The 16,014-nt window shown below is 42.6% G+C and overlaps 1 protein-coding gene across 18 annotated transcripts in view; it reads right to left on the bottom strand.

Moving 5' to 3' along the window:
* Positions 1-975: 975 nt before the first annotated feature.
* Positions 976-16,014, bottom strand: part of ZNF532 (zinc finger protein 532) — a 134,750-nt gene continuing 119,711 nt past the window's right edge. For 13 of the 18 annotated variants that reach the window (XM_053571424.1, XM_053571425.1, XM_053571423.1 and 10 more), the window contains 3 exons: positions 7,634-7,746; positions 4,736-4,883; positions 976-3,508 (listed from right to left, as the gene is read on the bottom strand). In XM_053571424.1, the coding sequence (XP_053427399.1) occupies positions 3,014-3,508; positions 4,736-4,883; positions 7,634-7,746 (756 nt within the window). In that variant the 3' untranslated portion in view covers positions 976-3,013. Of the gene's footprint in view, positions 3,509-4,735; positions 4,887-7,633; positions 7,747-16,014 lie in introns of all 18 variants that reach the window. The other 5 variants (XM_053571426.1, XM_053571427.1, XM_053571432.1 and 2 more) reach the window with 2 other exon arrangements.

Below are 16,014 nucleotides of genomic sequence, written 5' to 3'. Positions count from 1 at the left end.
TTGTGACAGGGTGGGACCACCTGGCTGGTTTGGGCCAGTAAGTTGTGAGATACAACGTCTAGCACTTCTAAGCCAGAGCATTTCATTGCACTTTCACTCTGCCCAGGTAACAGGTAACTTTTGTGACACTGGAGCAGTGGGACTAGGAGATATGCAGCCATGCCTCCAGCCAACCAATGGACACTGAATGTGAGCAAGACCCCTCTTGTGACAAGCCCTTTAGATTTAAGGTTGTAACCATAACATAACCCTGACCTATCCATGCTAACCTCTGCCACCAGCTAATCTGGTCATAGCACTCCCCTGTACAAGTAACTCATCTCTAAGTAATGAAGTACAAACTCTTTAAATCATTCAAGGCTTTTTATAACTTGACCTGAGAACATCTTCCAGCCTCAGCTCCCATTTCTACACTAAACAGAGTTAAATAGCCTTTGTAAGAATCCACTGAGCATGTCCCACAGTAACCTTTCTGAAATGCCCCCACCCAGCATCTGTTAACTAATGAAGAAGGGGCAGAACTTAGGTCTTTCACTAATGGCTAAGAACTTTCCACACTGACCCTTCCTAATGCTACTCCGTCTTTCTGGAACTCCTATGAAACAAAAGTTGACTCTTCTTATTCTGAGCTCCTTGACATCTAACCCCAACCCCTTTCCTGCATTCTGTCCCCTGATCTTTCTGCTGTACTCCAGATGCTCCATCCTCCAGTTCACCAATTCCCTCTTGAGTGGGAACATCCAGGTTTCTCCCCGGGGCTAGAGCACTGTGGAGTATTTTTCTACTCTGAATTTCAGTTTTTTCATTTTTGGACCCCTGGGCATTTTTTTTAGAGCTTTCTTGTGCACTCTGCTAGGCATTTAACAGATGTTAACTTCTTATCAAGCAGTTCTGGGTATTTAAGAGCACAAAAAACAAAAACAAAAACACCTTTCGGGTTATCTTACAAAAGCCATAGCGTGCCACAAACAAAAATTCTGTATCATGTTTTGCACATACTTTTTATTTGTTGAATAAATGAATATTTATCAATATGTACATAACCACATAGAGCGAGCACTATATTTAGAGCAAAATATTTGGGTTCTAATATGCAGAGCCACTTACCAGCTATGAGGGCTTAGGCAAAGAACTTTATCTGAGCTTAGCTTCCTCAACTGTAAAACTAGGCTATTCAGACCTGCGTGGCCTACCACACAGGTTTATTGCAAGGTTCAAATGCAGAAACAATGAAAGTGCTATGAATACAACTTAGAGCAATACAAATATAACAAGTAACAGCAATTGAATTTCAAGTTGAAGAATACTCACACCCTCAGATTGTACCGATGGAGTCAACGAGAAAGTGACAATAGCTGATTACTAATGAGAATGAATATGCCATTCTTCCGAGTGGGAAGAATTCTGCAATATCCTGTAGCCTGTTCCTATAACCTAATCACTTCCTAAACTTCATGGAGATGTCAGAGACCCACCATCAATAACTCTCTCACAGAAGCACAAGGGCCAAATGTCCCACGTTTATTTACAAATGAAATGTGTTTAATACAGTTATGATGGATGTAGTGCATAACACCTTACAGCAGCAAGACCTTTTGAGGAACCAAACATTGACTACAGTATATCATGCAAGTATCTCTATATACACAAAAGAATTTTTTCTTAAAAAAAAAGTACAAAACATGTTCAGGGATAAATATAAGATATAAAATGCAAAAGAAAACACAAAAACAAAAACCAAAAATAGAACTCTCCCAGAGAACTATAAACGGAAGGAACAGAAGAGTACCTCTGTTGCATTTAGTAAAGCAGGACTGTTGACATTAAATGTACTTATTGAAATGACTGAACTAAACCAGGTGGCTCAGTGCTTCATCTAATGGCCGATTGCAATACACAGGCTGCTGCATTGGTAAGTCGGTGGTTGAAGTTGTGCATCCCAACTCTAAGTACCAGGACATTTGGCAGTAGCACCCAGAACAGGAAACGCCAACTCTTTTGACAGCGAAGGGTTAAGTCAACTGTGATTTTTATTTTCCTGTCAAGAGCCAGAGAAATACTTGATATTCTTAGTTGTGTTTCTGTAACAGTTAATAAATTACATGACAAAAAAACCTGACTATATAAATCTACTGGTCTAACTACGTATTGTAACTTTTATAGTAGTCCAGCCCTTTCGTGACCTCATCTCCTTGTGCTCTTTAAGCCAGCCTTGCAAATTTGCCTGGAAAATAACCAAAATGGGGTTTTTGTCCCCCCCCCTTTAGAATACCCTTGGTTCCCCATCCCTCAAGATGCAATTAAGGAAATCTACATTCTTCATTGGATTCCTGGCCTAAGTCTCTACTCACTGCTGGGAAAGAGGCTCCCTGCAAGGCTGCTTTTAAACACCATTTGGCGTGGCCTGAAAAATAATGCCGCGCCCGCACCGGAGTGCAGTTGTGTCTTGACTGTGCACTCACTGGCTCAGAGCAGGCACGTTGAGGGTAGTGCTAAGACACTTAAAAGTTCCTAGTGTTTTTTGAGACCCACAATTCTCTATAATTTATGTAGTGAATTCTAAAAATTAAAAACTCTAAAAAAGGCATTATTTTAGCCTGGAATTAGTTAACCCATTCAAATTCGTAACATACAAAATGATTTATTTGAATGCAAGAACTGTCCCTGTTACTAAGAACTCTCTTTGAAAGAAACAGTACAAAAAAGAAAACTTCTAACCCCAAAACAAAATGAAACGAAACGAAACTCAATATTTTCCACTAAATACTGATATAAACATGTAACAAAGAGTATAAAAAGTTATTCATTTAAATATATACAAACTCTTTTAACTCAAATACTGCTTTAATACTTATCGAGGATATATACGACGAGGTGAAGGTATGTGGAAAGAGAATATATTGCAACAGCCTAGACAGTACTGTTAACTCTATTATACTGCAAACTTTTTGTAACAAAAATGTCTTTTTTTATTCCAATGTGGACAGGGATTTTCCTTATAGAACATCTGTGGCTATTTCTCAGCTGAACTCATTCGTTTAGACTTAATGAAGGCCATTCCGTGTGTCCGCATGTGAGTATTTAAGGCAGCTTCAGTTTCAAAAGTTTTTGCGCACACTTTGCACTTTCTGTCTGACACAGCGCCATCAGGGGACTCGTCCTCGGGGCTGGGTTTGTTCTCTTGCTGGTTGTCTTCCCCGGCCCCATTCTGCTTGGACACTGGCTGAGGTTCCTTCAATTTGTGCACGATGAAGAGGTGCCTGGACAGGGAGACGTGGGATGTGTAGCAGAGGCCACACTCCCGGCACTGGTAGGAGGAACCATCCGATTTGTGCTGAGGGATGTGTTCGTGGAACTGCAGCAGGTTTTCAGTGGTAAAGCCACACACGGCACATTTGTGAACCTTAAAAACGTTGATCTTCAGCTTTTTCAGTGGTTGAGTGATCGCTCCTCTGGGAGGCCTGAACTCTAGAACTGGTTCTTCCAGCTTCCTCTTGGGACTGGGAACCTTTGAGTGGGGGTAGGGAGGAGAAAATAAATGACAACAGTGAAAACCATCCTGCTCAACAGATAAATGATCGCTTCTCACTTTAGAGCTGCTAGGAAAACATGCGGGCATGCTCTGAAATTTAGGGGATGCTAATGGACGCATGCCTGCCACCCCAGCTGAGACCACTTTCCTGTGCTCCAGCCACTGGGGCCCAACAATGGACAGATAAGCCCCTGCATTTGTGGAATTTATGTTCCAGTGGAGCTGGGTAGACACAAAACAGAAAATCCACAGCCCAGGTGGGCCTGATGGAGGCTGGGGAAGCAGCGGGTGGGTGAGTGTCAGGTGGCATCTGAACAGAGGACTGGCACATCAAGGAGAGCTAGCTGGCCAGAGGGGCAGAGTGCCAGGAGACCACAGGGGACAGTGCAGCAAGGGGCAGATGGGCTGTGAGAGATGGGCGCCTTGGGGAGTGATGGGCTATGCACTCAGCACACCTGACCTGTGGGCACGTGGGCACCTATGTACACATATAACTAAAGTTGACATTGACTGATACAATCAAAAATTCATGCTTTATTCTTTTATCATGACAAGAAGAATTAAGGAATCACAACTCTTTATTTATATAATCACAACCAACATGTTGCCAGTGAAAAAAAATCTAGCTTTGGCTGGGCACCCGTAGCACAGTGGTTATGGTGCTGGCCATATACACTGAGGCTGGCGGGTCCAAACCCAGAGTGGGCCAGCTAAACAACAAGGACAACTGCAACAAAAAAACAGCTGGGCGTTGTGGTGGGTGCCCGTAGTTCCAGCTACTCAAGAGGCTGAGACAAGAGAATCACTTAAGCCCAGGAGTTCAAGGTTGCTGTGAGCTAAGATGACGGCACTGCACTCTACCAAAGGTGACATAGCGAGACTCTGTCTCAAAAAAACCCCAAAATCTAGCTTTAACATATTCCTTCCAGCTAAGAGACAATTTCCTTAAATCAACATAAAATTCAAATATGCAAATAGATCCCTAAAGCTGTTTCAGGAAGGATACAGGGAAAAGAAAACTTCATAAAGAGGAGCAAGATGAGAGGTCAGGATGGGTGAGAGGGAGACTGTGCATTATTTTATGCCTTTAGGCACAGTCTGTATTTTAAGCCCATTACTAGACAGAAATGCAAACGAAAAGCATTGACGGGGAAAGCAAGTCAACACAACCTCCCCGTAAAGCAGACGCCTGCGATGTTTCACCTTGGCATCTTCTTTTATTTCCACTTCTTCCTCGGTGGTGGCTTCTGTCATTTCTTTCAGGTCAGGATCCTTAATGCCGTGTGTCAGCTGGATGTGCTTCTCCAGCATCAGCCGTTTGGTAAAGGTGCGCCTGGAGTCCGGGCAGTGCCTGTGGGACACAAGGCAGGGAGGTAACGCCCCTGCTGACACAACCAGCTTGGTCCTGAAAGACCTTCACCAGCCAACAGCACGCTCGGATGCTCAGGCGAGGCACAGTGAGCTCAACTCACAGCCAAGGCTCAAAGAGAAGTACACCAACTTTGCTAGGAATCATAGCTTCTAATTTGTGAAACTTTTTTTTTTTTATAGCTTTTGTTAAAAACTCTCTGTTGGGTTTTGTGCCCATAGAGGACCAGCATAATTTATTCAGATGGAATATTTACTTCCTAGGTTTGCTTTGAAGTACTATTTTAAATTTAAAGCCACTTAGAATCATGAAGTGGAAAATATCATATTTCAATAGCATTCTCAGCATTGTCAAGACAGACACTTCAGTATAAAGAAAGTCCCTCCTTGACCCCTCATGCTGATGCTCATTATTCTCGGCCGCTCTACTGGGACAAAGGCAGAGCGTCCTGCCCAAACTCATCAATACACACACACATACAGTATGCATGTTTGTAATCACAGCACTCAGATATGTTCAGATTAGAAAGTAAAAAATTATAAACAGATTCAAAATAAGTTAATCATTTAGGTTTTCATTTTATCTCATGCAAAAAGTACAGATTATGAAAATCATTTTTCTTTGAAAAATACTTTACTTTTTTTTTAGAGACAGAGTCTCACTTTGTCACCCTCGGTAGAGTGCCCTAGCGTTACAGCTCATGGCAACCTCCAGCTCTTGAACTTAGGCGATTCTCTTGCCTCAGCCTCCCAAGTAGCTGGGACTACAGGTGCCCGCCACAACGCCCGGCTATATTTTTGTTGCAATTTGGCTGGGGTCGGGTTTGAAGCCACTGCCCTGGGTATATGGGGCCGGCGCCCTACTCACTGAGCCACAAGGGCCCCCCCAAATACTTTACTATTCATCAGAGGCCAAAAACAGGTTTTAAAAAGTTGATGACCAGGGTAATTATAATGCTGTGATTATTAACAACGCCACTCTCGACTGGGTGTGGTGTCTCATGCCTATAATCCTAACAGCCCGGAAGGCCAAGGCAGGAGGATTTCTTGAACTTAGGAGTTTGAGACCAGCCTAAACAAGAGTGAGACCCTGTCTCTACTAAAACCGGAAAAAATTAGCCATGCATTGTGGCAGGCACCTATAGTTCCAGCTACTTAGGAGGCTGACGCAGGGGGATCTCTTGAGATCAAGAGTTTGAGGCTGCTGTGAGCCAGGCTGATGCTACAGCACGCCAGCTTGGGCAACAGAGTAAGACAAAAGGTTTCTGTGGATTTTATAATGACTGGCCCCAAACTGGGATTTCACAATAGGAACCCTCTTCAGGGGCAGGATCCATCACTACCACCAGAGGTCAAACACTCAGGGAGGATGCGACTTTTGCTGGCAGTAAGTTAGAGCTACGAAGGATCCCAGCATTCTACGGCCCTGTAGTGACTTCACTGGGAGATAAACAAAACCTCCAGTGAAGGCCAGATTTCCATCTTCTTAGCCCAGGGCATCCTTCTAAGTTATGATTCTTTTTATTTGGTCTCAAAACACAGACGCTCCTAACTTCAATTTCACTGAGGAGAGGAAACTTTCCCTAACTAGGCCCCAGGTCATCATAAACCCCCACACATCTGACTGCCAACCTGCGTGACCCTCCAGATCCATGGGGTCCACTTGGCCCTGCTCTGATCAAACTTTTATTTTTTTTTGAGACAGAGTCTCACTACGGCCCTCCATAGAGTGCTGTGACATCACAGCCCACAGCAACCTCAAACTCTTGGGCTCAGCCATTCCCCTGCCTCAGTCTCCCAGTAGCTGGGACTACAGGCATCAGATCAAAATATTTGTTCAATCTACTGGCTCTATCTTCAGAGTCCTTTCTCCCTCATGGGAAGTGTCCTGTTATACTGCCTGCTTTAGGCATGTTCTGACTAAGCAATAAAGGTTTTCCAATAATAATAAGACACATTCTGGTTGTCAGATACAGAGAAATAGCTTGTGACCGTCCCCTGGGATCTGGGTTGATGGTGGCCCGGTCGTTCCCTCGAATTTGGTCTCAGGCAACAACACGTACTGAAAACAAGCTGTCCTACCTCCTGTGGCAAGTGTGGCCAAGGACCCGGCCTAGGTCTGAATCTGTAACTAGGCCCTGCCAGGGCCTCCTCTGAAGCCCTGAGTAAACCAACCAGCCGATCAACTTGCTCACGCTGCCCAATCACTGTGCCCCGGAATGGAGCAGTTGGCAGGCGTCTCGTCTACCTGCTCACTGCACATCAGTCACTTCCTCAAAACTCTCGGGAATAACATACAGTAGAACCTCTGCAATGGTGACCCCTGGAGGGACTGTAACAAGCTGGTCAACATACAGAGGCGGTCGACATAGGGAGTAGGCCTGCTGTACTGACTGATACCTACATGTGGTGCACATCTGGTCTATGAAAAGCAGGTCAACTAGAGGAGGCCAGGGCAGGGTGGCAGATACGGCTCTTCTATCACCTTATATGCCTCTCGGTAACACAGGAGTGCACACTGACTGGGCCAGAAAATGCTCCTTAGTATTTTAATATTTTCAAGGCTGACAACCCAATCCAAAAGTGTATGCCAAAACCAGAGAACATAATCTCAGAAACAGGATCAAGCAACCGTGGAGCCCAGCAAGTTAATGGTAAAAGGCAGAAAAGCTCCGAGAAGTCAGCGCCCACTCGGTCCTCTGGCAGAGCTTCCCGAGAGGAGCCCTGACTTACGAGCAGGCGTACACTTTCCTGATGCCTTTGTGCTTGATTCGGTTGTGCCGGCACAGGCTGTGGGATGAGCTGAAGGACTTGTCACACTGGCGGCAGGGGTGTTTCTTCATTTGCTTTATGAGGAGAAAAGAGAGAAAATCACTTCAAGGAATGAAAAGCAGAAATATTGGAAAAATTAAGACACTTTTGGTCATGACTTCATTTAAACAATCGTTAGTATAGGTTGCGTGTCCCCCATCCAAAAATCAAAAGTTTTCCAAAATCTGCAACTCCCCCCCAACTCCAGACAGGAGGCGGTGACAAGTGGAGAATTGCACACCTGACTGCGTGGGATGGGTTGCGGTCAAAACTTTGTTTCATGTGTACAAAATTATTAAAAATATGGTATAAAATTAGCCACAGGCTATATACGTATACGGTGTATATATATATATATGTAAAATAAATAATTTCCTATTTAGTGTTGGGTCCTATCCCTAACATTACAAATATTCCAAAATTCTGAGAAAAGAACATCCAAAATTTGAAATAATCTAGTCCCAAGAATTTTGGATCAGGGATATTAAACCTGTATTTAGTAATATAGCAATAAATCTAGAACATTCTTCTTTAAAAAGCAGTAAAAACAGAGGGCAGAGGCTGGGGCAAATTTCAGGAAGATAGGGTGAACTTTATCATAAAAATGATATATTTTCCTCTCAAATATTGTTGATTCAACATAAACATCCAAGTATTTGAAACAAAACATTAAATTTTTTTTTGCAAAAGAGGTATGTCATTTTTAAAAAAGAAGACAAAGTATGAAAATACTATTTCAATAAATACCAAATTACTTTGGTATTTACCAAAGCAATTACTTTGTTGTCTATAGAAAGAATATGCAGGGCGGTGCCTGTGGCTCAGTCGGTAAGGCGCCGGCCCCATATACCAAGGGTGGCGGGTTCAAACCCGGCCCCGGCCGAACTGCAACCAAAAAATAGCCGGGCGTTGTGGCGGGCGCCTGTAGTCCCAGCTACTTGGGAGGTTGAGGCAAGAGAATCGCTTAAGCCCAGGAGTTGGAGGTTGCTGTGAGCTGTGTGATGCCATGGCACTCTACTGAGGGCCATAAAGTGAGACTCTGTCTCTACAAAAAAAAAAAAGAAAGAAAGAAAGAAAGAATATGCATTCATCTTATCCAGTTTGCCACATTAAATTAACTCTCTGGCTAATTTTAAACATTTTAAAACTTTATCCTTTAAGGATTAAGTAATTATTATTTAAGGGAAGAATTTTCTACAAGACTTTTTGTTTTAAACTAATACCATTTGATTATCTCAAGAACACAGAACTTTAAAACTACTTTAAGGAGGCTGCCTGTTGGTATCTGGGGGGTTGGGGGGTATGAGAGAGAACGTGCGTGCAAGCTATTAAGTAGATAACCCTGATTTTTTTTTTTTTCTTCATTTAGAAGTTTCCCACTCTGGCTAAAACATAACTTTGCCAATGTATTTCCATGCAGAACCTTTGAAGTAAATTAGTGGCTTAACTTTAAAGCAAATTCCTCAGGTATGACAAGCGTAGCAGTCTGGAACTAAACAATGTCATATCACAAGGAAATTAAATCAAAAGCTGTTGCAGTCTCGTGAATGAAGCAAAATTTGGCTCAACCTTTGTTAAAAACAAAGCTGAAGTGGGAGTAAGTTTTTACGTGAGATAAATTTGCTGTTTTTGGCTGTAAAAAGAGATAAGTAAGCAATTTAAAGCTAAGTGATAAATGATTTTTTTAAAAGTTGTACAGCGATTTTTCCACTGATCACCTCACAAACATGTCCTTATTCAAACAGGTAGGCAAATTTATTTGAGTGGCTCAGAGTCTGGCTCTGCAGACCCAGAGGTGGGCTGACACCTTGTCTCTGCTGCTACAAATCAGGGAAACCTGTGGAAGGTTATTCAACCTCCATGAGCACCCACTCCCCCTCAGCTATGAAGTGGCTCACAGGGTGCTGTCAGACACCAGGACAAGTAAAAGGGACAGCATTTGGGACGTGGAGAAATCTATAAATGTTCTTGTATCAGTGACATTACATGTCCAGGTTTCCTTTCAAAAGAGCAGAGAAACAAAAGCTGTAGTCCCAGCTACTGGGACTTTTAAAGAAAGCAAATCTGTCTAGTACATATTCACAATGATCTTGAATCCAGACAAAGGCAATGGAGAAATTTTCTTCTCCATGTTAGAAATAAAAATTGTACCAATGCCTTTATTGTTTTCCTAAGCATATAATTTCTAGGAAAAATATATGAAAAGCAAAAAATAGACAATAAAGCAAATAACCAGCTAATGCCTCTCTGAAAGGTATTCTTTTATAAAACTTCGTGATCACACAAAATATACAATGAGTAATCCCTGGTCTCTTCCATGGAGCCAAAGAATGAATAAGAAAGAGGTAACAAGTCTTTATTTTCCCCCTACCAGTTCCACATGCAGAAACAAGTCTTTATTTTAGATCAAAGCTTTAAGATGATCATGAACAAACAAGACAATAGTTCCACTATCTTTCAAAAGGCATTTAAAAATCTACTAGTATCTTAATTCCTTTTGAATTTTGTACATATAAAATCAACAAATGTAAATAAAGACAAGAAGCTGAAACATAAGACATCTTTCTAAAACTAAAAGCAGGACAGTTCTGGCAAATAATAATAGCTGATTTAGAGAAGAATAATCCTAACAGACTTAAAGAGAAATACTGTATATCTAACAATACACCAGGGCAAGAGGCCCCAGAGAAAGGGAAATTGGATTTTCCATGAAGGTGAAGGATTTAATATTCTATTTCTTGTTACTGTGTAGTTATATTAATATTAAAATGGAATTAATAGAGAAATGCCAATAAAGGAACTCTCAGCAGAAAATAAATTAAATGAAAGGCAGCTTAGCTAAACCAAACCTATTTTCAAAGGAGCTGACGATTTGTTAGACATCCCTCTTTATTACCTGGAAAAAAAAAAAAAAAAACACAGAAGTCAACTCTGCAATCCCAAAACAACAGAGCAGAGTTTCTGATTCACTGATGACAAGAAAATAAGAGGTTTTAACACCAATTTCCAGATCAAACCTGTCATGTTTGCCCCACCTAACAAAACAAATGACTTTCTTCCTCTGTAAAATTTTCAACAGTAACTTATTGAAAAGTACTTTACCTAATTTATTTTCGTAACTTCTATCCTTCGATATTATGAGTTCACACTGCTACTTGAGAACACAGAAAATTTTGTAAGTCAAAAAATGGAAAAACAGTGTTAAGAAAGTACAGAGTACAGCCCACCGTCACCCTTCTGTTTAAGATTTTAAGGCCATCTGCTACCGTGGGCCTTTAATAAGTGTAAGCTGAGATTGAGGGAGCCAGGGCCTTGAGCGGGCTTTCATAGTTAACATCAGAAAAGGGACATGTATTCCCACTCAATTCTGAGTTATTTTGTTTTCAAAGTAACAGAACTTTTTAGAGACACAGGAAACTAATAAGCTGGCAGGGTCCCCCAAATTTATAACATACAATGTTTTAAGAGTAAAATATCAAATAAAACTCTTGGGTACATTTCTTAAACTTTCTCCCTACTCTTAACTTTTGACTTTTATCTTCACAGCTTTACTCCTTTTCTTACCAGAGGATCTGGCCCAGAGCGCCCTGCCCCTTGGTCAGCCTCTGAGTTCTGGGATGTACATAGCCTCTGAACCCCTTTCTTTCTGGATGGCACTTGCTAGGGGTGTCCTGGTTTGCCACAGGCTTCCGCACAACCAGACAATTCTTTTTCTGATAACTGGTCTCCCTGTCTTTCTGCTTACAGGCCTCTATTTCAGATGACTTCAGGGAAGTGAGGGAGAAAGTCACAGCTTCACACTGATGTCTGGCAGGCATCCACTTCTCCACCCTGTCCGGAGGGTCCTACCCCAGGAGGCATCTGCCTTGCGCCAACAAGCAAAGAGGCTCTGACCACCACACACCCGGAAACAAACAGACTTAAGACTGAAGGGTGCAGCGTGACTCTCAACCCAGGCTGACACATACCCATCAACATGCCTTATGAAAAAGGAAAAACCAAACCAATGACATAATTTAAACACAGAATAGCAGCAGGAAGTCCCTCAGAATTTAACTCCTACAGCACTGAACACTTCCACTGGGGCATCTATTTTATGTTACAGTCACACACTTACTATGGCCCATTCTGCTGTAACTTAACATATTAGTTCCTGAAAAAAACTGTACTGTGGATAAATCAGGCAAAACAAACAAAAACAGCTCTTCTAGCAAAAAATAGAAGCCAAAAACTGTCAGTGATGTAGCCAGTAAAACTGTGTGTATATGCTAATGCCTACATGAAGAAATGTCAAGATAACGTAAGAAAATTAGTGACTATGGGTGGCCTCGGCAGGAATAAGACTTTTCGCTGCATTCCTTCATTTCGTTTAGATTTTTGAACCATGTGAATATTAACAGATAGGTAAAAAAAGTTTTTTTTTCTGTTGCCTAAAAAAATTTTTAAGTCAGGTTTATTAAATTATAACTTACAAAAGCAAAATGTACCCTGTTAAAAGTACAGTTCTGTTGAGTTGTGACAAATGGGCACAGTTGAGTAACTGCTGCCACAGTCAAGAGAGGACAGCAGGGTCACTCCCACAATCCCTGGCCCCTGCACCCAGCTCGGGGCAACCAGTCTGCTCTCTTATCTCTGTGGTCCTGCCTTGTCCATCTGTCATGGAAATGGAACCAGGCAGGATGCACGGTGAGTGGGGCTCCTTCCACTCCACCCAGTACACACGTGATTCACTGTGGTGTTGGGTCCATCAGTGCCCACTCCTCTTCATCGCCGAGCAGGGTCCAGCATGTTCACAAACCCAAGTGTGTTTATTTATTTACCAGCTAAGGCACATCTACAGGTTGCTTCTAGGTTGGGGGGAATTATGGACAAAGCCACTGTAACATGCACTACAGGTTTTTGTGCAAGTATATGACTTGATTTCTCTTGGATAAATACCTAGAAGTGAGATTACTGAATCATATGTCAAATAAAAAACGGTTAACCTGTTTTCCAGAGTGGCTGTCCTTTGCACTCTACCAGTGATGGAGAAGAACTCCAGTTGCTTTGAAGCCATTTCTGCACTTGTTATTGCTATTTTAGTCATTTTACAGGGCGCTCAGTGATATTTCACTATGATTTTAATATGAATTTCTCTAATGCTTTACGTTATTAAGGTAAAAGAAATTTCAATTAATAGACTAAAAATACCTACTTATGCAGCGTGTCCATATAGTTGCTGGTTTAAATTGCACAAGAACTTTATGGACAGTCTATAGACTATCTCTGTGGTCCTGCAAAGAAAACTCTGACTACTATATGCATGTCAAAGGACTATTTAGGGCATTTTTTTCTTTCTTTATTTTTTTGTCACCCTGGGTAGAATGCAGTGGGGTCACAGCTCACAGCAACCTCAAACTCTTAGGCTCAAGAGATCCTCCTATCTCAGCCTCCTGGGTAACTGAGACTACAGGCACCCATCTCAACACTGGCTAGTTTTTTCTATTTTTAGTAGAGATGGGGTTTCGCTCTTGCTCAGACTGGTCTTGAACTCTCAAGCTCAAGCAATCCAACCACCTTGGCCTTCTAGGGTGCTAAGATTACAAGCGTGAGCCACCGTGACGAGCCACTGTGTAGGACATTTTCACTCTCTCATAAGCTCCTTGGGGACATAAGCCAGAAACTGTTTATCTCCGTACCCCTAACACTCAGCATACAGAAAATACTCAGTAAATATTTACAGTATGAATTAACGAAGATTAATTAAACAATTACCTGTAAGAAAAATATCACTAGGTCATACAGTGACAAATTCTGGCGAAAGTGCTGGGCTTTTACAACCAGAGCACGGCTTATTTTCTGGAATGGGGCACGACGTGAACGTGTTTGAACACCGAGGAGAGTGAGCCTGTAAAAATGAAGATACTGAGGACGGAAGAGGGGGAAGAGTCAGTGGGCAGGCGGCAGGGAGGGATTCCAACAGAAGAACTGCTCTTCCTGTGTGGCTAGAAGCGACGCGCCGCCGGGGGACAGGTGCAATGCTTATTAAAGTCAGGGGTGGGCGGGCAGGGAGGGGACCAGGAAACCAAGATTCCTGCACACGGGCGTCCATTTTCAACGGGAAGTATGTGTGGTATATCTAGATACTAGGCCTTCGTTTTCTTTCTTAATCCCTGGATAAGATAGATTCCTTGGATAAAACTAACAAATGCAAACTGCAAAATGAAGGAATAAAGACTGCTCCAGTCTTACCCCAAGAAATACCCACTGTCAATTTCTAGATCCTTCCCAATTCATTTCTGAATATATAGCTATGTGTATTTATAAAAATGGGCCTATATTACACAAGTTGATTTTTTAACCTGATTTTTTTCACTCGTAGAACACTCTTACACATATTTTGACGGTTCTGCATTCTAAACAAGTATGCCATGTGCTACTGCACAAATGGACTGCACGTTAACTGTGTTCTGTTAATGATCCAGGCTCTTTCAACCTCTTAGTAACTGCAGATGTAAATGACTGTTAATTCAACCAATTATTTCCCTTTGTATAAGTTCCTGAAAGCAATCTTTCTAGTTTAGTAGTTGTGAAAAAATGTTAAAGCTCCTTGATGCTACTTGCCAAATTCCCCTCAAAAAAGGATTCACAGGGCTCGGCACCCATAGTACAGTGGTTACAGCATCAGCCACATACACCGAGGCTGGCAGGTTTGCAGCCGGCCTGGGCCAGCTAAACAATGATAAGTGCAACAAAAAATAGCCGGGCACCTGTAGTCCCAGCTACTTGGGAGGCTGAGGCAAAAGAATCGTTAAGCCCAAGAGTTTGAGGTTGCTGTGAGCTATGGCGCCAACAGTGAGAGTGCCCTCTACCGAGGGCAACAGTGAGACTCTGTCTCAAAAAAAAAAAAAAGAAAGAAAGAAAAAAGGATTCACAGTACCATCATTTGTTTGTTCACCTAGAGTTTTTGACACAAGATCATGATACTTCAACTCTGCCAAAGTGATGGATAAAATACATTTCACTTTCTGCAATGTCTGGTGATCCTCAACAATCATCATCCATGTATTTATTCCTCGGCCATCAGTATTTCTTCAGTGAACTCTCGGACTACATCCCTGATATAGTTTCCCATGGAGTGAGAGCCTTGGGTCATCCGTGAGTGTGACGGGAAGACGACGCCAGAGGGTTTGAGCAGAGGAGTGACAGGACCAACATATGTTAGATGGCTCAGTCTGGCTGCAAGTGCGGAAGCAGGGAAGCCAGTAAGGACAGTACCTGCCAAGGTCCAGCATAGAGATTATGAGCCCCGGACTTGGAAAGCAAAGGAGGTGGGGATGAAAGGAAGGTTTCAATATAGCTCTCAAGGGTGGAGAGCTAGTAGCATTTGTGGATGGACTAAATGTGAGTAAAAGGGGGGAGAAGAAGAGGGACCAAGGATCACTCCAAAATCTCGAGATTGAGAGGACCTGGGAGAACAGATGACAGTTATAGAGAAAGACTAGAGGAGAAGCAGGCACAGGGACGGAGAGAAATCGAGTTAGATTCTGGACATGTTAACTTTGAGAGTCCTCTGGAGATGAAGCAGAAAAGCTAAACAGGTGGACAGATTCAAGTTCAGAGCTAGTAGATATAAACCCAGGAGTCACTGGGATATAGAGATGGCATTTAAAGTCATGGGCCTGGGTGAGAACATCAACACTCACAAGCTGGAAAGATGAGAAAGATTGAGAAGGCTGGTGGAGGATGAGAACGACGAGAAAATAGCATCCTGGAGCCCAGAAATGAAACATTTTAAGACAAGTGCTTCAGATTGGGCATGTGGACAGAAGGCGGAGAAAGCCAAGTCCCCAGGCTCAGGACAGGGAAGTCACCAGAGACCTCGACAAGAGTGCTGACGGAACGGCAAGACCAAAGCCTACATGGAGGACACAAAGCCACTTCTGGGATGACATGCTTCACGATGACCAGAGAACAGTTTTTTTGAGAATGATCCGGGAAAAACTAGAGGCAGGAGAGAGGAGACAGCATAGCTAGGCTATCCCTGAGTGGTCCACAAAGGGGGCTGGATCAAGCACACAATGGAGAGGTGGTCCTCACAGAGGGACACAGAGTCACATTTCATTTCTTAAAAAAAAGTTCCCCATGTGATCAGATGTACAAGGGTCTTCACTGTGCTGCTCCTTATGTGGAAGGCAAGCTCCAACTTCCTATCTTTCCAGCCTGTCCACAAACTAACCCTCAAACTGGCACCCCAATTGCATGCATCTCCTGGGACTTTATAAACTTTCCATTCAAGGCCAAATTCCTACCCGCTGAAGAGG

This window comes from Nycticebus coucang, chromosome 19 (assembly GCF_027406575.1).
Source record: "Nycticebus coucang isolate mNycCou1 chromosome 19, mNycCou1.pri, whole genome shotgun sequence".
In the NCBI taxonomy this organism is placed as follows: Eukaryota; Metazoa; Chordata; class Mammalia; order Primates; family Lorisidae; genus Nycticebus; species Nycticebus coucang.
The sequence above is the reverse complement of the archived record's forward strand: the minus strand, read 5'-3'. Positions and strand labels throughout refer to the sequence as shown.